Here is a 23,899-nt window from a genome sequence, read left to right on the forward strand (position 1 = left end):
TTTTTTATATATATATTTTTAATAATAAACTAAATAAAATAAAGATTTTTAAAAAACAAACAAAACAAACCAAACAAAAAATATATTTAATATTTTAAAGTTGTATAAAATTGATCTCAAGGCCAATTTTTTATTTTATTTTATTTATTTATTTTTAATTATTTATTCATCAAACATTTTGGAATAGACTTGTGATTGAAGTTTATTGAATCCTTTTAATTTAACATTTAAGATTTTAATTTCATTTTGGATTTCTTTGTCATTTGGTGCAAGAGCAATGGCTTTTTGGAGGTCTTCTTCGGCATAGATATATTGTTTTTCTTGAACTAAGCATTTACCTCTTCTAAAAAGTGCTTTAACATTATTTGGTTCGCTATCAATAACTTTATCTAAAATTTCGATGGCTCTGTTATATCTTAATAATTTCATATTACAAACTGCAATATTGTTTAATAGTGTAATATTTAAATTTTTGGCAAGTGCTTCATCGGAATCTGGTAATCCTAAAAGACCTGTGACATAGTTATTAGCACAGTGGTATTGGAAAATGGCTTTTTTCCAATCTGATGCTCTAAATGCTTCTGTACCTGCTTCTTTATATGCAAAGGCTTTATGAAGTTTTTCAGTTGATGATGGTGAAAGTTTCTAAATAAAATAAAATAAAAATTAATAAATTCAACTTTATAATAACGATGGTTATATAATAATAAACCTACAATATCTTCTCCATTTTCTAAAGCAGTTCTATAACGATGAAGTTCGTTATTTCTAGTGACATAATACATTCTTTTATTCTCATCTTTAGTAATATTGGACTGGTTATGTAATTGTTAATAGTTAGTAAATAACAAATATAAATTAGTATGAAAGATGTAATATTTTTACTTACAAGGGCATCGAATGCTTTAATTAAAGTATTCATAATTTCTTTATCTCTTGAGTTTTTATTGAAGGTGTTCATTAAAAATAAAGCACCTTCATTTAAACAAATACATTGATTTTCACCCTTGAAATACAAATAACCCTATAAATTTTAAAATTAAAAAAATTATAAGTAAATTTATTATAAAAATCAAAAAAAAAAAAGAATTTTGAAAACATACAGTAGTAATTAAACTGTTACCAATGTTGTATGAAATATAAATATTTTCATCACCAAGTCCATTGATATACTTGGAAATGCCTTCAATTTCTGATTTAAGACTGGTACCTTTCTTTAAAGACTCAACGATTTTTTCAGCAAACTCTACAGCTTTATTTTGTTGTTGTTCATCTTGGATTTTAAAATTGCTTGATGTGATCAATTTTCTATAATTGTCAATTTCACTTTCGAATGTTTTATCTTTTTTGTTTAAAAAAATGTTAAAGAAATTATAAAATTCCATTGTTTATTTATTTATTTGATTTATTTATTTGATTAATTTATTTGATTTATTTATTAATTGCACAGCTTTTTTTATTTTAAATATTTATAAAAAAAAAAAAAAAATTGGATGGTGTGATTTTTTAATTTAAAAAAAAAAAAAAAAAATTAAAAAAAATTATTTTTAAAAAAAAAAAAAAAGTTTTGTTTTTAAGTTTCATTTTTTCGTTGAATTATTATTATTGGGAATTAGATCAAATGTTTACAAATAGGGGACTTATTATTTTGGGATCATACTTTTGTACTATCAACGTTGGTGCTGCTGGTTTGTTTTTTTATGATAAACAACAAGCTATAAAACAAAGATGGAGAGTAAGTATCCCCCACACCACACACAATAAATTTTTTCAATTTTAAACTTAGGGTTTATATTAACAAACCATTTATTTTTTAGGTTAGAGAATCAACACTTCAATTAACAGGTTTATTAGGTGGTTGGATAGGAGGTATGTGGGCAATGGAAAAATTCAAACATAAAAGAGCTAAACAATCATTTAAAAATGTAAAATTATAAATTTATTTAGGAAAAATAAAAAAATAAAAAAATAATAGAATAAAAAAAAAAAAAATCGAAAAAAATGGAAAAAAATGTGAAATAATTAACTAATTTAATTTAATTATGAATAGGTTTATTTTTCTGCTGTAGCAGGTAATATAGGTGTTGTAGGTGCTTTTTTTTTTTTATATAAGAAATTTCCTCATTTAATCCCTATTCAAATAAGATCCTTACTATTTAAAGAGGCAGCCTATATTCGTCCAAATCAATTTCAACAAGCAACCGAACAACAAGTTTACAGACAACCAAAAAACCAATATAAACAAAAACAGTACCAACAACAACAACAACAACAACAACAAAAACGTTTTGAAGAAATTATTGAAGATAATAATGAAAATTTAAATGTTATTAAAAAGAAAAGAGGCGGAAGAAAGAATAAACAAAACTAAAAAATATACATCTAATTAAATAAATAAAAATCAATATAAAAACAGGTTTATTATTATTTTAAAAATTTATCTTTGAAATGATTAAATGATATTGAATCTTTTTCTGCACAACTTAAAAACTCTTTTGAAGTTAGAGTTGTAAAACTACATAAAAGATCACCAATTTCCAAGTTTGATCTATTGATAGAGTCTCTTAATAATGATTTTAATTCCTCTTTGTTAAAAATACCATCTTTTTGTCTTTTTGTATTTCTTAATAAAACTGAACTGTATTTGCCTAATAACATTTTAAAAACTTGAATATTTCCATTGAGGGAGGCTGATTTGAAACAAATGAATAGCAATTTTTTACAATCTATTCTATCTTGATCTTCTTTAATGAAGCTCCATTTGATTAGCTCCTCTATAAACTCTGTTCTATAGTCCGATTTCAATTGTAGTTTAATACATTTATAAATTCTTTCACCGACTAGTATCTTGTCATTATTACCTTCTATGTTTGGTGGTAGGTCCCTTAGTTTTAAATATTTGTAAATTTCATCATATTTCCCATAAAAATAAAAACTTTTAAAAAATTCTACAATCTTAATATTAAAAATAATTGATAAAGAGGATGAAGGTATTGGTAAGGATAACGAGAATATTTGATTATTTGGAAATAATTCTATTGATGTATAGTTTTCTAACACCCATTGGATAAATTTGTTGTTGATTAAGCTTGGTACACGGAAAGTTTTGAGGAGATTAAAATCTTTGTTGAATTGCTTGAATATTTTAAAAACCACTTCTGATCTATTAGTGTTGAAATATCCTGTAATAAACCCTGAGAATGTATGTACAGAAAAATCTAATGGAAAGGAATAGATTGCTGGTTTATCTTTTGCCATGCTTATGGTCTCTAAAGGATGGATAATATGGGATTTGAAGAGGTACCCCCTGAAAATATCCCAACAATCAAAGTTTTTTATCACCATCTTTCTATTTATTGAGACCATTAACTGTTCGTAAAAGTTGAGGAGGTTTTTGGCCCTTAAGTACAGCCAATTTTCATTCCCATCTCTAAAGAACTGATTACGGTAATTGTCAAAATAAAATTGAATGGAGTCTCTAGTTCTAATACTGAGTATAAGGTCATTTAAATAGAGGTTTATTAATTCGACAAATTCTTTTTTGCACCTGCTATGAAGAAACTTGATAGATTCCAAGTCATTATCTTTTTTTCTTAACCATCCGAATATTTTCCATTTGATTGATATATCTTGTAAATCCAGCTTGATAAAGTTCAATACCATTTCGTCACTTTTTATTTCTCTCAATATCTGGTCTGATCTATTCTTACTTTCCTCGTCTTTATCTTTATATTCTTCGATCAGTTGATCTATTCCAATTCTGTCTTTAATGGTGGAGATAGATTTAAAGTAACTGAAGCATCGGATAATATGGTCCCCTATTGTACAGTTGTCAAAAGTAAACTGAAATAAAAACACCGTTTTGAAATTATTGAATAAACATTCTTTAAATTGATTCTTTATAATACTTTCCAACTGTTCTAAATCTTGAATAGTTTCTCTATTTTTTTCATTGAAGCGGTTTACATTATTCTTTCTTAATAATAAAAACATTTTATTGAGCTGCTTGAGTTTTAAAGGTGTCTTGAGAATTTGATAACAGTTTAATTGAGCGTTTTGAATTTTCATGCTGAGGTCTGGGACTAATAGATTGGTTGATTGTAAAAAATCCAGAGTCTTTAGGTCTTTATAGGTTTTTACCCAACATTTTTTGTTCGAATCAATTTCAAATGTCTCTTTAAAATGATTGTTGGCTATACGCTCAATATTATTTAGCTGGTCCTTAAATTCTTGAACGAAATGCCCAAAAGCCACCAAATTAAAAGATTTGAATAACAGAGGCACAGAGCTTTCAGTATATTTGAAGTAATTTGAATACTTTGTAAAGAGCGTTTGGTAAAAAGATTTTGTTTCTTGAGTGTCACTTTTAAAATTTTTATAGATGGATAATATATTTGCATCTGATAGGAATATATGGCTATTATTCTTTACTTTGTCCAGGAGAATTTCTTTAGCATTTGAATATTTTCTAAATATATGGGTAATATTAACCAACTGGTCATAACCAATCAATTTAGAGTTGAAATTTGAAAAAATTAATTTAAATAAATATTTATTTCTAAATACACCCCAAAACAAATATTCTAATGGTTCTTTAAACTTTAATTCTGGTTGATCTTTATCAAAAGAATTTACATATCTCTCTTTTTCAAAATTATCTTGAATTGTTAAGACCTCTACTATATTATTATAAATGTCCAACTTCCCACCAGTCTTTGATATTCCTAATGAAATTGCAATATTTCGGAATTCATTTAAACTTGTCCCTTTTAAATCTAATGTTTTAATTTTTTTTAAAGTAATTTTATTGCCTTCATTCTCTTCCTCTTCTACACTACTATTATGATTGTTGTTTTTATCATCACCAATGCTATTTGATTCATATTCTCTATCTCTTTTTTTATTGTTTATCATTTTAGTATTTGTTCATTATCTTTTTATTTAATATTTTGTTTGTTTATTTTTTGTTGTGTGTGGTAAATTTAAAATTAAAAAAATAAAAAAAAAATTAAAATTAATAAAAAAAAAAATCATTTAAAAAAAAAAATTATAATAATAGGGAGAGATATTTCTTTAAATACATCCTTTTAAAAATTTTTTAAAATAATATAAAAATATCTCAAAAAATCTGAATGAAAAATCATTGTTTAATTTTAAATTGTTTTATTTAACTTTTTTTCAATTATTAATAATTGAAAAATCATTTTGAAGTAGTAATAAAATAAAATTTCTAATATCTTGAGCATCCTGCATTACTTGGATAATCACATACTTTGGCAGCATTGTTAAAGTGGAGATTTGATGGACATGATAGTGTTACAAGATTACCTATAATTGATTTAATATTTATTTATTAATATTTATTTATATATTTAAAGTTGTTTTAAAACTTACCATTTGCACATTGATAAAATTTAGTACAATCACTGGCATGCTTTGATAACTCTCCATTAGTACAATATGCATCGCCCAAAGAAATAGAGAGGAGAAAAACACATGAAACAAGTAATAAGGTAATTAATTTTGTCATTTTTTTTTTTGATTTTAGAAATTTAAATTATTTTTTAATTTTTATAAAATTTAGTTTTTTGATTTTGATTGGAATATTAAAAAAAAAGAAAAATGATGACTATTTATATATTTTTTTTTTTTTAATAAAGTTATTTCCTTTCTCTTCTCTTTATTTAAAAAGATATTTACAAAATTAATATCTAACCTCAAACCCTATAAACAAAGAAACAATAAGGAGTTAATAATGACAATCATTATATTTAGAATTTAAAATAAAGATTATTTTAGAAACTCAGTAATAGGTTATATATATCTTGAAAAATGAAAAAAATAAAATTTGTATTTTGTTTCACCCCTAAACACATAATAAATATTATTTTTAAAAAAAAAAAAATCATGTTAAAAAAACAAACAAATTATAATAGTATTTAATCATAATAAGAAAATAAATAAAAAATAATTAATTTGTATAGAAAATTTTATTTACAATATTTTTTTTTTTACCTTTAGGAAAAAAAAAAATTTTATCTTAATCAAACAAATGATAAGATATGATAAATATATGAAAAGATAAATACATGAATGAATAACTATTATAAAATATTGAATGATTTGTATAATATAAGGTTGGCTAAAAAAAAACAAAAGTAATAGGAAAAAACTATTATTATTGATTTAACTATTAATGGGGCTGAATGCAGAAGCACGTGGCATTAAAGAGGGATTTAAATTTTTACTTTTTGATTTATCTGGACATCTTGAGTTCATGTTTGTAGGTTTCTTTCTTGAAGTACGAGTTGTTACACCATTATGAGGTCTGGTATCTTGGAATGTTGGGTAGTTTATATTTTGGTTAAGGTTTGGCGATAATATATTTTGTTGTTGCAAAGTATTTGAGGATGATAATAGTACAGGCGAGTTATTGTGGTTTGCACTTCCACTTAAATTTGAAATAATAGGTGATGGTTGGGATGGTTGGTGATGATGATGGTTATATTTCTTGTCGATAACAGTTTTACAATTCTCACCAAATAACATTAACAATGGATCTGGTGCTGAGCACTGGATAAAAATGATGATAAATAAAACATTAATAAACCATGGTTATTATTATTTATTTTGCAGATATTAAAATATAACTATTAAACTTACTCTTGCTCTTTCTAATAAATCCATTTTTCCCTGTATATTTTTTGTTTGTAAAATTACTTGTTGAATCTCTTTATCCAATTCTTCTTCAAACTCATCTAGATTCATTGATTGAATTGTATTTAAAAATTGAATAGTGAGTGGGTTTTTGAAAGCTTTAGAAGATGAAGATGAGAGATGAAGATTGGTTAAATTTTGATTTAAGATATCCATATTATTGGCAACAGAAGAGCTATTGTTATTATTAGTGTTATTATTGTTGTTATTACTATTGATAATTGGTGATCCATGTTGTTGTAAATGAGAGTTTAAAGATAAATAAGTTAATGGATCAATTGATTTTCTTCTTGGTGCTTTTGAACCAAAAGTAGTTGGTGATTGAAGACTATTTAACATTTGAGGTGATGGAGTTATTGCATGTATATGTTGCTGTTGATTATATTGTTGAGTTACCTGTTGTTGATTAATTTGTTGTTGGTGTAATTGGTGTTGAAGGAGTTGGGTTAAAAGTGCTGGGTTTATTTTTGGTGATGTCATTGATTTTGATTTTTCATGGTGATATCTTGTTTTTGATGCTGAAGGGTTTAAAGGTTGTTGCTGTGGTGATGGTAGTGGTACTGGAGATTGGGTTGTGGTAGTTGTCATATATCCAGTCGCTATAGTTGTGCTTGTTGGTGAAGTTGCTAATTTTTTCGATTGTAAATGTTGTTGAACTTGTTTAAAAGCACTATTAGTATCAGATTTACTTCTATTATGTTTTAGTATAGGACGGGGTGTAGTTTGTTGAGATCCATTACTATTTTGTGATGGGGAACCAATAATAAATGGTGATACTGGGGATAATGGTGATGCAGGTGAATATGTTTGTGATTGTTGCTGTTGTTGGTTTGGTGATGGCTGTGGAGTTGGAGTTTGAATAATTGGAATTGGTGGCGATGTAGTAGAAGCCTCTCGTCTTGAAATAAACTCTTGTTCCAATTGCATTTGTTTTTGTATCAATTCTCTTTCTTTTAATAATAATGCCTCCTTTTTCTCTTTAATAAGTTGACTTAATGCCTCCAATGATTTTCCTTGAAGAGGAGGTTCCCATGAAACTGATCTTCTGTGATTTATATCTATAGTATTTAAATTAATAGCACTACCACTTACTCTTGGTGAAATAGGTGGAGAATCTTTATGTTGTTGTTGCTGCTGTTGTTGCTGTAATTGTTGTTGATAATATTGTTGCGAAATTGAAGCAAAACTTCCACTATCAACTGAGTTTCCAACCTGTCTTGTAATTCTCTTTTTATTTGTTGGAACAGTGGGTGGAGTTGAGGATGAAGGTTGTGAAATGCTTGGTAAAACTGGTGGTGATAAAATATTTGGTGTTGTTTGTGGTGTTGATCTTATCGAGTAACTATTTGTTGTTGGTGATCCCATACTATTAGCAACTGGTGATAAATATGAATTTGTATTATTTGGTGGTGAATGATGTAAAACTGATTTTGGTGGTAAGCCATGAGAATTGGATCTTTTATGATTAGATTTCTTTATTGACAATGGTGATGTAAATGATGTAGTTGATGAGGATGTATGATGATGATGAACTGCTATGCTTCCTGGTGATATTGGTCTACAAAGATAATCCTCTTCATCTAGTATACTTTCAATTGGTATTATTACTCTTGAATATGGTGGTGGTGAATAAAATACTTGTTGCTGTTGGGTTTGCTGTTGTTGAGATTGTTGAGGTTGGGGTATTGGGGATGTAGAGTATTGCTTGGTTGTAGTTGTTGTAGTTGTAGTTGTTTCATATTGACTTAACTCTTCATTCTAATTATTGTTAAGAAATTAATTAATATTTGCTAAAATATAATAAAAATTTGTAGTAAAATTTTTATAAAAAATATTTACACTTAAATAAGATTTATTAATTCTTTGTTGAAACCCTGTGTTATTGCTGTTATTATTATTTGACTCCATTTTAATAGAGGAAAAATACTTTTTTTTTTTTAAAAAAAAGAAAAAATGAAAAATAAATAAAGAAAACTAAAAAATTGTTTTATTACTGCTATTATAATTCTTTTTGTTTTAATATTTTAATAAAAAAAAATTCTGTGTATGTGTATATAGATTAAATATTGAATATTAGATATTAAATTATTATTATAATATGATATTTGTTGGGTTTTATTTTAAAAAATTGATCTGATAATCAATTTCAATATATTTATTATAATAATAAGATATCTTTTTATTATTATTTTATTTTGATTTAATATTTTTTTTTAATATATAAAGTTTTATAACTTTTTTTTTTAAAAAAAAAAAAAAAAATATTATTATTATAAAAGTAATTATTTATAAATATATTTATATATATATATATATATATAAAAATAATAGTGTTGGGAGGATTAGATCAATAATCTTTAATTTTAAAAAAAAATATATATATAAAATAAATAAATTTAAATTTTAAAAAAAAAAATTGAAAAAAAATAAAAAAAATAAAAAAAAATAAAAAAAAATAAAAAAAAAAAAAAAAAGATTTTTTTATTATTGTTTATTTTTTTTTATTTATTTAATTAAATAAATTTATAAAATTACTATTAGTATTTATTTGACATTATTTTAAATAATATAAATAAAAAAAAAATTAAAAATTATTATTATTATTGTAGTTGTTGTTTAAAAATATATGTTAGTGTGTTTGGGTGAGTGTGTGAATATAAATAAAAAAATTTTAAAAAAAAATTAATTTTTTTTTTTTATTATTTGAAAATTATTTTTTTTTATTTATTTTTTGTTATCTATTTAAATTTAAAATTTTTTTTATTATTTTACAATAAAAAATGTAATATGGGGTAATCGACCCAATCAAATTTGGTTTTATTTAACAAAAAAATAATAATTGCTTATTCCTAATTTCTCATCCCTTATCCCTTATTCCTATCCCACATTAACGAAAAAATTTGACTTTTATTTTTTTATTTTTTCAAATAAAAATGCGATGAACTATTTCATTCAATTTATAGGAAAAGTAAATCATATTAGTTTTAGTAATAGGGAGGTAAGATTATAATAATAATTGAAGTGATATTTATAGAAATAAAAAAAATATAATTTTTTAAATTCATCATCACTTTTTTTTTTTTTTTTTTTTTTTTTAAAATTTTTCAAAATTTTTTTTTTAATTTTAAAATTTTTTTTTTTTTTAAATTTTTTATTTTTCTCAAATAAATTAATTTATATACAAAATGTCAGAACCAAGTTCACCAACTGAACAAGTTGTTCCAGTTGTAAAGGAAAAATTCCATTTAGATAGTATGTATCACCACATAATAAACACACTATTAAAAATTTAAATATTAATTATTTTAATTTAAATATATAGTTTTAAATTTATCACAAACATCACAAATTCAATTTGGGATAAGATTACAAGATTATCAAAAATATAGACAGTATTGCAGTAAAAGATTAGATCGTATTAGAGGTCAATTAAGAAAACAATATGGTAAAAAGCAATTTATAAATAAAGTTACAGATGCAAAGTTAATCAACGATAGCAGATATTTAGTTATTGCATTATTAAAAGCAGAAAGAGCATGGAGTTATGCCAACGATTTAAAAGCAGCATTTGAAAAAAAAGGAGATTCTCGTATTGCTTTCCACATGTCAAGACGTTTTTCAAAAGCTGCAAGTAACGCTGACCAACTTTTAATGATTTGCAAAGAAGTTGCTGACCAATATACAATCGTTGAAGCAGAGGCATATGCTGCATGGATGAATTCATCAAACTCAATCGTTAAAAAATATTATCAAAATGCATTAGATGAAATTTCAGCCTCCAAACAAATCTATGTAGAATTAGCAAAGAGTGGTGATCATGCACAAAAAGACCTCTATGAGAAAAGAATCGAGGAGAGTGAACCAATTATTCGTTTCTGTCTTTACAATCTTAAATCAAAACAAGAACCAGAACCATCCGAAGAAATTGAGGAATTATTAAATCAATTAAAATCATCAGATTCAAACAATACCTCTTCAGACCAAGAGCTTCCAATGCAACTCATCACATGGAAATCCAAAACCATTAAAACCGATGAAAAACTTCGTGAAAAACTTGTTATCTATTCAGATTACCTCAAAGCTAACCAATCAAAATTACCACAAACCCAATCTGATATTCAAACATTGGATTTAACTAAAAATATTTCACAAATCTTTGAAGTTTATGATAAATTAGTTTATCATTTAATCAATTGTGAAAATATTATTAAAAATGAATTATCAGCATTAATTAGAACTGTAAGTAAAAAAAAAAAACATTATTTTAATAATATAATATTATTTACTAATATGTCTATTATTATAGAATTTAAAAAATAAAACTGTTAAAAGTGAAATTGAAGAATCATCACAAAAAATATTATTATCATTTGTATTATACCACAAATGTAAATATTTATATGAAAGAAATACTATATTAATTAGAATGATGCAAGGTGTATTGGAAGGTGAAAAGGTCGATGAATCAGCCATTAAGAAAAAAGCAAACAAGGTTACCTATAATGATTTAGTTCGTTTATCAACTCATCAAGTTAAAGTATTTACAATTTTAAATGATAGCAAAGATGACCCAACTGCTGCCCAAAAGGATGTTGCTAGAGATAATGACGCTCAATTAATTCTCTTAAAATCCCAAAGATTATTTTTCATTGGTATCTGCTTATCAAATAGTCACAAATACTCTGAAACCATGTCATTATTCGATCGTGTTCTTACTAATCTTGCAAATGTAAAGAAAACCAACACTAGAAATCAATTAATCCTTTCAGAAACTTCAAAATTAGAGGAATCAATAAACCAACAACGTTCACAAATCCATGCAAATTCCTTCATTCAACAATTATCCACCAACCAAGATTTAAAAAATCAAATGTCTTCAATGTCATTGACCTCAGGTACCACTGGTCCAACCAAATCTTTAATTAATAACCTCGATTCATTCGAAACATCATTCCTTCAAGAGAAGAATTTAGTCGACCTTCCACCACAACTCGAACCAGTCCCAGTTAAACCATTATTCTTTGATTTAGCTTTTAATAATGTTTCATTCCCAACTTTAGATATTGGTAAATCCACTCCAAAGAAATCATCATCAACCTCAACACCATCAACACCAAATACCCAAGATAAATCAACTCCATCTAAAGGTCTTTTCAGTAGTTTCTGGGGTAGATAAATCAATTTTTTTATTATATAAACTGTGGGAAAAAAAAAAAAAAAAAAAAAAAATGATAACAAAAAGCTCACACAAAAAATAATTTTTTTAGGTATCATTTTTTAAATAATAATAATAATTCATAACTGTAAGTTTTGACTACAGTATAAATATTTGTCATCACTTTATTTTAAAGTTAAATAAAAATATGTTTAAAAATTATAAAAAAAAAAAAAAACAGTGTGTTTAGTGGGTTTCGATAACATTAAATTTATTTAAAATTTTTAATCTTTACTTTTTTATTATTTTTATTTTTATTTTATAATCAAAAATTATTTATATAAACCAAAAAAATTTTATTTTTATTTTAATACTAAAAAAAACCAGAAAATTCGTTTGGAATATTAATTATTTAAAATTAAAAAAAAACAAAAATAATAAAAAAAATAATAAAAAAAAAGATTTTTTTTTTTTAAAAAATAATTTTTTTTTTCCCAATCAAAGACCCATTTTTTATTATTGGTAATATAAAATAAATGATATAATAAAAACAGATAATAATTATTATGGTGGTTTAGAAGAAAATAGTATAAATAAATTATAACATTAAAATCAAGTATATTACAAATAAATAAAAATGAGCATGAATTCGAAATATCAGAGGTTGGAGGGTATAGAGGATAACCTTCTTTTACCACACGAAGTAAATGGTAATAATTCAAATAAAAAAGAAACACAATTATTAAAGTTGTAAGTACCTACTACTAGTAGTATATATTTATATGGTTTAAATGTATATGCATGTACAAATACAAATATTTACAAACTGATTAATTTATTATTTATTTTATTTAGTAAAAGATACATAGTGAAAAAATGGAAGATTTTAGCATTGTTATTTTTTGTAGTTTTATTAGTTGTTGGTGTAATTTTAATACCAATTATAGTACAAAGATGTATGTCATATGTATTGATAGATAGAATACCCACAATAGTCTATTAATATTTATAATTTTTAATTTATAGATAAAACATCAGTTATATCACATCAATGCGAACAATATGGTAAACAAATTATAGATAAAGCATTAAAAGGAACAGAGGCATATTCAACATTGTCGACATTTGTAACCTTATTTCCAGGTAGATTGTCTGGAACCAAGATTTTAGAGAATGGAATCGATTGGATATTGGGTATGATGGGCGATGATGGATTCGATTTAGTTCATTCAGATGATGTACAAGTAACTAATTGGGTCCGTAATAATGAACATGCCTATATTACAGAGCCATATTATAGAAAGATGAATATTTTAGGTTTGGGTGGATCCATTGCAGGTAATGTTACAGCTCCAGTTTTGGTTGTATCTTCTTTTGACGAATTGGATCAAGTAAAAGATCAAGTACCAGGTAAAATAGTATTGTTTAATGCAATATTTACAAACTATAGTTCAACAGTGCAATACCGTGGCGGAGGTGCATCTGCCGCTGCTAAATATGGTGGTGTTGCTGCATTAGTACGTAGTATTACACCATATTCATTGGGTACACCACATACAGGTGTCATGTGGTATAATTCTGCTTATCCTAAAGTCCCAACTGCAGCAATTACTCTTGAAGATGCTGATCTTATTCAAAATCTTGTAAACTTGGGTCAAAATGTTACAATCAATCTCTATATGGAAGCTGAAACCTTACCAATGGCAACCTCAAGAAATATTTTTGCTCAAATTAATGGTACTGAATATCCAGATGGTATGTATTTAATATTATTAAATATTATAAAATATATAAATTTATAAATTTATTAATGATTGTTTATTTAAAACTTTTTTAGATGTTGTTGTACTTGGTGGTCACGTAGATTCATGGGATATTGCATACGGTGCTATGGATGATGGCGGTGGTTTTATGGTCGCTTACGAAGCTTTACGTTTAATTAAAGCTTTGGGAATCAAACCAAAAAGAACCATTCGTGCTGTAGGCTGGACCAATGAAGAGAATGGTGCTGCTGGTGGTCAAGACTATGCCAATCGTTACACTAATGAAACTTTCTTCTCCATAGAATCAGATTTTGGTGTTACTACCCCATTAGGTTTTACTGTTAATGCCTCATCCAATACTATCAAGTCACTTCAATTAATTGCAAATAAAATTTTAGAACCAATTAAAGCAACATCAATTGAATTTGGTGAAGTTGGTACTGATAATGGCTTTTTAGTTGAAAATGGTAAACCAGGTGCTCAATTAATGACCGATATGAGCCGATATTTCTGGTATCATCATACTGCTGGTGACGCTATGGACAAAATGGATAGTGGGGAAATGGATCAATGTGTTGGTGCAATGGCATCAATGGCATTATGTATTGCTAATTGGGCAGAAAGTACAATTAGTTAATATTAATAACAATTATAATATAATAATAATAATAATAATAATAATAATAATAATAATAATAAAAATAAAACAATTATTGTGTTAACCTTTTTTTTATCTGTTTTTTTTTTATTATAATTTATTTTTCAAATTTTTTAAAATCTTGATAAAAGTTATAAACAGTTTATTAAGATATATTTAATATTATTATTTTTATTATCCAATGTTCAACTTTTCTTCAAGTAATAATCATCTAGAAACAATCTTTCCAAAAAAAAAAAGGTATAGTGGGAAAATTGTAAAAACCACCACCTTGGTGAGTGATGGTTTATGGCAAAAAAAAAAAAAAATAGAAAAAAAAGGAACTTACCCCCCAATACTTTTTTTTAAAAATTACATTTGACACCACTGACACACAGATTGAAATTTAAAAAAAAAAAAAAAACAATATAATAATATATTGTATTTTTTTTGAAACAATGTGGGTTTGAATTTTTTTATTTTAATTCAGTTCAATACTCATTAAAATAATAACAACAACAACAACATAAACAGCTGCATCAATATAATCAATATTATTATAATAATAAAAATAATGATAAAAATACAGGTAGTATATTTACAAATTTGAAAAATCCAAACTGTTTAAGTTTCTATATTTGAACATTCACATTAATGCAATAACCCCAACATCTTATTTACTATCATCATGATAGTTGTTGCTTCAATTTAGAGTATATTTACCCCCACCCCATTATAATTTTTTTTTTTTTTTTTTTTTATTTTTTTTTTTTTATATTATTCAATTATAATAAATTTTTTTATGTTCACAAAAAAAGTATAAATTGAACAATTTTTTTAACAATTATTATTCATTTCAAGTTCTTGTTATTAAAAGTATAGTAATAAATAAATAAATAAATAAATAATTAAATTGTTTTAAAATGTCAGTAGATAGTCAAAAAGTAAAATTTTTCTTTGGTAAAAACTGCTCCGGTGAATCATTTGAATACTCCAGAGGCCAAACTGTACGTTTCAACGCTGGAGACAAATGGAATGATAGATTCATGAGCTGCATGTAAGTTCACTATTTCTATTTTGTTAAAAAAAATAGATAAAATACTAAAACCTTTAATAATATTTATTTAAATAGTGTTGGAAGTGCTGTCCAATGTAACATTTGGGAACATAATGAAATTGATACTCCAACTCCAGGAAAATATGCTCTTTTACAACCAGGATCAACAACTAATGATCTCACCTTCATTAATGGTTTATCTAAATTCCAAATTCTTCCAAGAGACTTTAACTATGCCATTGATTTCAAGATTGAAAAGGGTAGTAGTCTTACAAAAGAATATGAAATGACCCTCATCCCATACCAAGTTAGTCCAGCCAAGTATGTATTTTTTTTAATTTTGTTTTAATGTTAGTTTTTTTTTATTAATCAATTTATTTTAATTTGAATACAGAAATACAACTGGTCATGATTATGTTCAATGTCCAATTCCAAAACTCACCCCACCAGAGAGTGAAATTGTTTGTCAAGTATCTTGTAAAGAAACAGCTTGGCCAGGTGCTACCGTTGCTAATGGATCGTAAGTATAATTTTTATAATTATAATATTTTTCATTTTAATCATACTAAAATTATTAATTATTATTAAAATATAGTATTTATTTTAAATATTCTCCATCCACTGGTCAAGTTTCATTCCGTAAGACTGAAGGTTTCCCACATAATATGGCCATTAAACAAGATGATAACACTTCATTTATCTTTACTTTAAATAGTGAACAATAAATTAGTGTTGGTAAAAAAATTTAACTCAAACTCATAATTAGAGTGCTTTTAAAATATAAATAAATTTTTTTCCTTAAATATTTAAAATTCGGTTTTCTATTTATATTATTATTATTTTTTATTCAAGATATTTATATTTATTTTAAATGATTATTAAAATAGAATGCATGGTGTTCACATATTGGAGGTTCAATAAATCTTTGTTTAGAAATCGATTTCCGAAAAAAAAAAAAATTAATAGAAGGTAATATATATACCAAAAAATTTTTTTTAATTTATTTTATTTTTTTAATTTTTTTTAAATTAAATTTTTTTATTTTATTTTTGTTTTTTTTTTTTTTTTATTTATTTTTTAATTTTTTTATTTTTATTAGATAGATAGTAATAAAAATTGGTTATTAATTATAATATTATTTTTTATTTATTTTTTTTTAAAAAATAACTCATTATATAATAATAAAATAAAATTAAATTTATAACAGTTTAATTGAAATGAATTCTCAAAATGACAGAAATCCATATATACAATCTCTAATTCCATCTTACTCTAATAATAATAGTAATAATAACAATAACAATAACAACATCAACAACAATAATATTAATTATAATAGTAACAATAACAATAACAATAACCATAATAATAATAATAATAATAATAATAATAATGATAATATTTTTCTCTATAGTAATGGAGGTGGTTTAAATAACAATTACAACTCTAATATTAACTATAATGGCTATAATAATCCTCCAAATAATTTTCGGAACTCTTTAGATTTAAATGGTCTTAATGGTAATAATAATATAAACCATAATAATAACAATAATGGCATCTATAATAATAATAATAATAGCTATAGTTTTGGGAATAATGGGAACTTTAATAATAGCAATAACAGCAATTTTAATTTAAATAACTTTAGTAATAATAACTACAATTCAATTAATCAAAGACCAAACCCACCTTTATTTAATAATGACTATAATAATATGAATAATATGAATAATATGAATATGAATAATAATATGAACTACAATATGAATAACAATATGAATAACAATAATAATATTAATTATAATATGAATAATAATTTCAATCAATCAAACAATATAAATCATATCAATAATATGAATAATATGAATAATTTATTTGCTCCTCTTGTTCCTCCACAACCACAACAATATTTTTATCAAAACTCACCAAAAAATCAACAACAGACTTTATCACCGCCATTACAAACACAGTCTCAAACTTTAGATTTTCAGAATCGTTCGAGTCAACAACTTCCATCAATTCCCACATCACCTCCACCATCATACTCTACACCACCTTTACTTCCACCCAAAATATCCTTTGTACAACAACAATTATTTTCACAACAATCTCCTCCACAATACCCCTCTAGACCTGCCCCACCTGTACCACCAATGGTTCCATTTCAACTAAATACTGTACAAAATATATCACCACCATCTTCCAATTCAACAAAAATATATAACAATCAAAGACAATCTCAAAGATTACCACCAAGTGCATCCCAACAAATTTTACAACAAAAACCACCACCCCCACAACCACCACCATCAAGACCTAAGTCACTACCAACATCGCCACATAATAATAATATTAATCATATTAATAATAATAGTAATTTTAATCATAATCATAATAATAATATAAAGCAATCAAAAAATTTAAAATCATCAAATGACAGATCAATTTTAGAAGACATGGGATCATTAATAAAAGATATTTATAAAGAAGAGAATATATTATCATCATCTAATAATAGTGTTGGTAGTAATAGTAGCTTAGATAATTCACAATCAAAATTAGAACCAGTATTAAGAGAAGGATGCTTATTTTATAATGTTGTAGTTATGAATGAACCAAAAGGAAATGTTAATGATAATCGTTGGTTTGTGCAAAGAGGTCAGTTTTTATTCAATCATTTAGAAAAAGAAATGAAGGAAGTTGATATTTTAGATTTAAAGAGATTACTATTAAATATTGATATTCGTTTAATGGATAATAGCAACGATCTTAGATACGGTTTCCGTCTACGTACCCCAAAAAATAACATAGCACATTTTATTTGGACAATAGACCCTAAAGAGGCAATTATGTGGTTAGTCTCAATTAGTAGCTTTACGTTAAACTTTGATCAAGAGAAAGAGTCCGAAATGATTAACCAAATCTTAGAAATTAGCCAACCGGAATCCAGACCCAAAAAAGTAATAAATACATCATCATATTCAAAACAAGAACAAGCATCATCCACAAATCAATCACCTTTATCCGGATTTTCAATTTCAAATCTATCAATATTTGATGGTAATGATATTGGACGTTATGAAGATATCGACTTTGATAATTTACTCAAAAAAGGTTTAGATATATTTAAATCTGATTCGCAAAAGAAAACACTCAAAACAATTTCTAAAAATTTAGATAATAGAGAATTAATTGTCGAAAATATTTCAGAGTTATTATTGTAAGTATAGTTTTTTATTTAATCGTTTTCATTGTTGTTATTATATCATTATAAACTAACATTCAATTTTATTTATTATAGAAATACCGAGTTTGAATTAGGCAAATCATTTTATAAACTAATAGTTGCAATTGAAGATAAAATTTTAGGTGGCTCAGATAATGAAAAGATATCAAATGATGTAAATAATATTATTTATGAATATACTCAAATGATAGTTCATAAGATACAAGATTTACGTAAAAGTGAAAAGAGAATTTCATATGCAAGATTAGCAGTAGAAAAAGCAGTTTACAAATTTATTTATCAAATTATCCTTAGTTTATATACAGCAAAATATGCCAAAGAAGACGAACAATACTCTTCAAAATTTTTACAATTACTTACTATTACAACTATCCATATTGGTATTCCTGAAGATTTCTGGCTATTAGACAACAAATCAGAGTCGTTGATGGATGATGAAGAGATATCAAGTAATAATGGCAGTGGAGATGGTGATACTGAAATTATCAATAACTTTTGTGATATTGATTTAGAGACAGCCGCCCATTTACCTCCATATCAATTTAGTATCGATATTTTAAAAACACTACCATCTTTAACAACCCCAACCGAAAAATTAGAATGTATCGAAAAAAGTATAGATTTAATTTCAGAATCAATCAAACTCTATTGGGAAAAGAAATCTAAATTTAACCGTTCCACCATATCTAAAATACCACAAATTAGCGCAGATGAATTGTTACCTATTTTCTCCTATGTAATCATCAAATCAAATATTACCAATGTCTTTTCTGAGCTTATGTTTATCCAAGAATATTCAGATTTTAGTCTTTGTTCCCAAAAACAACAATATTGTCTTACGACATTTGAAGCAGCACTTCAAAATACCTTGGATTGGACCATTGAAAGTTTATTGGCTGATGCTTCAAAAGTATTTGAAGATTTAAAACAATCAACATTAGAATTATCTCCATCAAAAAGAAAATCAATGTCCATTTCATTACCTGCCTCCTCTATGCCATCACCATCACCAATTTCACCATCAATGCTATCGAATGTAGGTGAGCTATCAATCAGTAATAATAGCAATTTTATTAATAATAATATAGGTAATTTAAGTAATAGTAATAGTGTCAGTAGCAACAATAGTGATAACAATAACAGTAGCAATAGTAATAGCTATATAGATGTTAATAACTCTACAAATATTACAGCTTCAAATATTTTAGATATCGACTTTTCAATACCTACTACTTCAGTTTTACCAAAAATAACTACTACAACAACCACCACCACTACAACAACATCAACTGCCTCTTCATTAGATAGTGATAATGATAGTAGCTTATTGGTAAATGAAGAACACTCAATATTAGAACCAACCTCTAGATCAAACTCTCCACTTCAAAATAATAAATCTAAAAATAAAAATGATAGCAATAACCTCAATACACTTATTGATGATATGTTCAATTTTTAAAAAAAAAACATTTTGGAAGTATTTTTTTATCTTTTATTATTATTATATATTATTTTATTCATTTTTTCCTCAAAAAATCAAGAAAAAAAAAATTATAATGGGGTAATTGTGATCAAAAAATATGGTTTTTTATTATTTTATTATAATTTAAATAGGTTTATTTGAAAAAAATAAATATCTTGGAAAAATTACGAAAAAAAAAAATATAAAAAATATAAAAAAACATGAATTCAACGTTTGATTTTTTAATTTTTTTTCCTTTGAATTTTTTTTTAGAACAAAATTTTTTTTTAGTTATCAAACTGCAAATACACAAAATATATAATAATTCAAATAAAAAAAAAACAAAATTTAAATTATAAATATAATTTTTTTAAAAATGAAATATTTAAGTTTAATTTTCACTTTGTTTATTTTTTTTTTAAATTTTAATTTTATATTAAGCAAATTTGCACTTTTTAAAACAAGCACTTCAAATCCAGAGTTTAGCATAGCTTCCAATTGGAACACATCAGAAATTCCATCACAAAATGACATAGCTTTTATAAATACTGAACAACCAATTAAAAAAGGGTTGACAGTAACTAGTGAATTGGCAAATGTAAAAGTGGACAATTTAATTTTGGGCGATTCAAGTGTAGATTATGATTCAGATACAGCCTTTTTAACAGATAGAAATGTAACCGCCAATGCCCTTTGGGTAGATATGGGTACATCCTTTTTAGCAACATTAAGTTATATTAATAGTTCGGTGGTGTTTAACATTGGTAGAGTGTATATATTGTCAGGTGTATTCGAATCAAAGAAACTAATTTCAGTATATGGCGCCGTGGTAGCATTAGAATATACAGCTGCAGGAACCCACTTTATCAGTTTCGAGGAGCAGTCTTTGCTATTTTTAAATCATAGCACACTAGTTTCTTTAAATGATGATCCAGCATTCCCAATTTATGTAAACACAAGCTCAAAAATATATTTAGACGGATCCATGCTATTAACAACCAACGACTATTTAGTTCAAGCAAGTATAGCTATTATTTAATTAATATTTAAAATTATTTTATTTAACATATTAATATTTATTTTTTTTATTTTATTAGGGTGGTTCTACAATATTATCCATAGGTTCATCAATTGAATGTCAACTTAACAATCAACAAGGAGCTTTAGAAAATATTTTCACTCTTACTAATTCAAAGTTACAGCTATTAGATTCAAATCTTATAAGCGAAAAAATAATGATTATAAATGGTTTATCAGAAATAACAACAATCACCTCAAATATAACTTTTATAAATTTTGTGTTCCTATCAGATGATGTATTGCTAGATATTAGAGAAAATTCAATAATTGTTTTGTATCAGCCTCTATTTCTCGATCAAAATGCAGCTATTGTCACCAGGAGTCAATCATCAATTATAATTTACAACCACGTTAAACTTTACAACAACACATTAATGTATTTCCAAGATTCAACTATCATAATTACAAAAGAAGAAAATATAGAGTATTTTGAAGACCTAGTGTTATATGTCCAAGGAGACTCCCAATTTGTAGTTTTATCCTCAACTATTTATTTAGAGAAAGCATCTTTAACAACAACAGACAATAGTAAATTAATTTTAAATAGCACCATTGCCTACATCAGAAATCACTTGGTTTTAAATGATACCTCCGAAATTTTCTTCCACGAATCAGAGGTTCTTATTAGCGAAAATGTTGTTTTAACAAACCTTTCAAAACTCACAGGTTTACAAAGTAATGTTACAATTAAAGGATTTTTATATTTCACTGATGAATCATTCTTTTATTTCGACTCTTCAAATATCACTATTGATGGTTCATTTATAGACTTGACCAAAATATTTAAAAGAGGGGGTGTACTTAATTCAAATATTGTAGTAAATGGTGTTTATATAAACGTAGGTATTTTATAGTTTAATAATTTTAAAATTTTTAAAAAAAAAAAAAAACTTGGTTATTTATTAAAATTTATTTAATATAGGTTGGTTTCTTTGTATTATATGATTCTTCTTTAGTATGTAACAATGAGTTTGTAAATATGGGATATTCAAATATTACAAATAGTTTGGTAACTGTAAATAAAGGAAACTTTACAAACTTTGGCGTTGTTCAAACAACAAATTCAAAATTAGAGGTTAATAATGGCTCCATCATTTTATCATCGCATTCGATAATGAAGAGTGTGGACTCATCCATCACTATTAACGAAGGTACTATTATAATGGAACCATTTGCCCAATTAAATCTTACAAATACTGTAATTAATAATAAACATGGTTCATTGTATGCCAGTGGTGATATTGTCATTGAAACAGGTAGCAGTTTGGTAAATGGGGGTACTTTAGTTTTACATTCAAATATTTTATTAAATGAAAACTCAACTGACTACAAGGGCGTCGAAAGAGTTTTAAATCAAGGTTTATTCGAAATTAAAAATAATATTACAGAAGGTGAAACCGTTTCATCCATTTTATTACCATTTTTAAACACTGATGGTGGCAAAATTGATATTTCAAAAACTGTAAAAGTAGGCTCTTTAACTCAAGAAAACGGTGCTTCCCTATTACTTTCAACATCAAACTCATCACTAGAAATCGAAAGTGTTTTAAAAACAAACTTAAATGACACCATTAGCCTTACTCTTGACGATTCAAATAACTCTTTAATTTCAATTCAAAAAGAATTTATAAACAATAACTCCACTTTGGTGATTAGAGTCGACGTTAATAGAAAAGAAGAAAAAAATACTACAGTTATAAAGTGGTCTAATATCTCTGGATCTGGTTTTAATCAAATTCAATTCAAATCATATGACCCAGTAACAGGCAAAGAAACTGACATTAATAATGACTGTCATCAAGTATACAAATCGACCAATTCTCTAAATGTATTAATTACAAATGGATGTGGAAATAAATCATCATTATCAAAAGGTGTAATTGTTGGTATTGTGGTAGGGGTTGCTGGCTTAGCCGCTATTTTAGGTACACTTATTTATTTTAAAAAGAAAATATATTATAACTATGTCTACAAAGTAAAAGAAAAAATTAATATCAAACTCCAATCTAGATAAACAAAAAAAAAAAAAATTTTAGATAAATATTTATTATTATTGACTCTTATTTCCAAAAGTATCAACTTAACAAATTGTAAATTAAATAAAACACACATCCTTGGTATTCTTAATTATACCAACCCTTTTAAATTTCTCAATAAAAATTAAATTTAATGGGATTTACCTTCACCAAATTTTTCTTAATAAAAATATATTAAAAGAAAAATCTCAATTCAATTGTTACTTTTTTATTTTATTCATAATATAAATCATATAAATTAAATATCAATGTCTTTTTTTGATGTGAACCCAATAATAAAAAATCCAAATAAAAATTGCATGAAGACCCATTTAAAAATAAAAAAGATATTTATATTATATAAAAAAAAATTTAAAAAAAAAATAAAATAAAAAAAGTAAAATAAAAAACTTTGGAACTTTTACATTTCCAATCGGCACTGGTATGATACCAAAAATATTTGTTTTTTTTTTTTTTATTTATTATAATCATTTTTTATAATCAAAAATATCTAAATAGAAAAGATAACAATATTAGTTTTTTGAAATTTTTTTATGATTTTTATGATGTTGCGCTGGTGTGGAGGTATTTTTTCCAATATTTATCTTTTTTTTTTTTTTTTATACACTTGATAAGAAAAAAAAAATTCTATTTTTTGTTTTTTTTTTTTTTTTTTTTTTTTTTTTTAAAAAATTAACTATTACTTTTATTTGTAGTAATTAATAGTTTTTATTTATTTTTAAAATACAATATTATTCATTAT

At 25.0% G+C, this 23,899-nt stretch overlaps 10 protein-coding genes across 10 annotated transcripts; 7 read left to right on the forward strand and 3 right to left on the reverse strand.

Annotated features, from left to right (window-relative positions):
- Positions 1-162: 162 nt before the first annotated feature.
- Positions 163-1,385, reverse strand: DICPUDRAFT_149232 (uncharacterized protein; the record flags this gene model as incomplete). The annotated part of the gene is made up of 4 exons (XM_003285312.1): positions 163-645; positions 717-815; positions 890-1,024; positions 1,104-1,385. The coding sequence occupies 4 exons, from the start codon at positions 1,383-1,385 to the stop codon at positions 163-165; spliced, it is 999 nt and encodes a 332-aa protein (XP_003285360.1).
- A 236-nt stretch (positions 1,386-1,621) lies between these two features.
- Positions 1,622-2,371, forward strand: DICPUDRAFT_86664 (uncharacterized protein; the record flags this gene model as incomplete). Its single annotated transcript, XM_003285285.1, has 4 exons — positions 1,622-1,735; positions 1,818-1,925; positions 2,051-2,212; positions 2,252-2,371. The coding sequence occupies 4 exons, from the start codon at positions 1,622-1,624 to the stop codon at positions 2,369-2,371; spliced, it is 504 nt and encodes a 167-aa protein (XP_003285333.1).
- A 21-nt stretch (positions 2,372-2,392) lies between these two features.
- Positions 2,393-3,181, reverse strand: DICPUDRAFT_93900 (uncharacterized protein). The gene has a single exon (XM_003285313.1). It carries the CDS (start codon positions 2,656-2,658, stop codon positions 2,425-2,427), a length of 234 nt encoding a protein of 77 aa, XP_003285361.1. The 5' UTR covers positions 2,659-3,181; the 3' UTR covers positions 2,393-2,424.
- Positions 3,182-5,973: 2,792 nt separating this feature from the next.
- DICPUDRAFT_93901 (uncharacterized protein) lies at positions 5,974-6,819 on the reverse strand. Its single transcript, XM_003285314.1, has 2 exons — positions 6,664-6,819; positions 5,974-6,573 (listed from the first exon to the last, which is right to left on the reverse strand). Exons 1-2 carry the CDS (start codon positions 6,766-6,768, stop codon positions 6,187-6,189), a joined length of 492 nt encoding a protein of 163 aa, XP_003285362.1. The 5' UTR covers positions 6,769-6,819; the 3' UTR covers positions 5,974-6,186.
- A 1,405-nt stretch (positions 6,820-8,224) lies between these two features.
- DICPUDRAFT_93902 (uncharacterized protein) lies at positions 8,225-9,052 on the forward strand (the record flags this gene model as incomplete). Its single annotated transcript, XM_003285286.1, has 1 exon — positions 8,225-9,052. The coding sequence occupies one exon, from the start codon at positions 8,226-8,228 to the stop codon at positions 8,412-8,414; it is 189 nt and encodes a 62-aa protein (XP_003285334.1). The 3' UTR covers positions 8,415-9,052.
- Positions 9,053-9,902: 850 nt separating this feature from the next.
- DICPUDRAFT_53497 (uncharacterized protein) lies at positions 9,903-12,095 on the forward strand (the record flags this gene model as incomplete). The annotated part of the gene is made up of 3 exons (XM_003285287.1): positions 9,903-9,969; positions 10,040-10,956; positions 11,024-12,095. 3 exons carry the CDS (start codon positions 9,903-9,905, stop codon positions 11,891-11,893), a joined length of 1,854 nt encoding a protein of 617 aa, XP_003285335.1. The 3' UTR covers positions 11,894-12,095.
- A 414-nt stretch (positions 12,096-12,509) lies between these two features.
- On the forward strand, positions 12,510-14,272 carry DICPUDRAFT_86669 (uncharacterized protein; the record flags this gene model as incomplete). The annotated part of the gene is made up of 4 exons (XM_003285288.1): positions 12,510-12,622; positions 12,728-12,828; positions 12,899-13,627; positions 13,710-14,272. The coding sequence occupies 4 exons, from the start codon at positions 12,510-12,512 to the stop codon at positions 14,270-14,272; spliced, it is 1,506 nt and encodes a 501-aa protein (XP_003285336.1).
- An 865-nt stretch (positions 14,273-15,137) lies between these two features.
- DICPUDRAFT_46027 (uncharacterized protein) lies at positions 15,138-16,141 on the forward strand. Its single transcript, XM_003285289.1, has 4 exons — positions 15,138-15,329; positions 15,405-15,650; positions 15,724-15,849; positions 15,925-16,141. The coding sequence occupies exons 1-4, from the start codon at positions 15,196-15,198 to the stop codon at positions 16,052-16,054; spliced, it is 636 nt and encodes a 211-aa protein (XP_003285337.1). The 5' UTR covers positions 15,138-15,195; the 3' UTR covers positions 16,055-16,141.
- Positions 16,142-16,546: 405 nt separating this feature from the next.
- DICPUDRAFT_149240 (uncharacterized protein) lies at positions 16,547-20,038 on the forward strand (the record flags this gene model as incomplete). Its single annotated transcript, XM_003285290.1, has 2 exons — positions 16,547-18,552; positions 18,634-20,038. 2 exons carry the CDS (start codon positions 16,547-16,549, stop codon positions 20,036-20,038), a joined length of 3,411 nt encoding a protein of 1,136 aa, XP_003285338.1.
- A 379-nt stretch (positions 20,039-20,417) lies between these two features.
- DICPUDRAFT_76292 (uncharacterized protein) lies at positions 20,418-23,135 on the forward strand (the record flags this gene model as incomplete). Its single annotated transcript, XM_003285291.1, has 3 exons — positions 20,418-20,990; positions 21,139-21,960; positions 22,044-23,135. 3 exons carry the CDS (start codon positions 20,418-20,420, stop codon positions 23,133-23,135), a joined length of 2,487 nt encoding a protein of 828 aa, XP_003285339.1.
- Positions 23,136-23,899: the final 764 nt, after the last annotated feature.

The sequence above is a fragment of the Dictyostelium purpureum genome (genome assembly GCF_000190715.1).
Source record: "Dictyostelium purpureum unplaced genomic scaffold DICPUscaffold_43, whole genome shotgun sequence".
In the NCBI taxonomy this organism is placed as follows: domain Eukaryota; phylum Evosea; class Eumycetozoa; order Dictyosteliales; family Dictyosteliaceae; genus Dictyostelium; species Dictyostelium purpureum.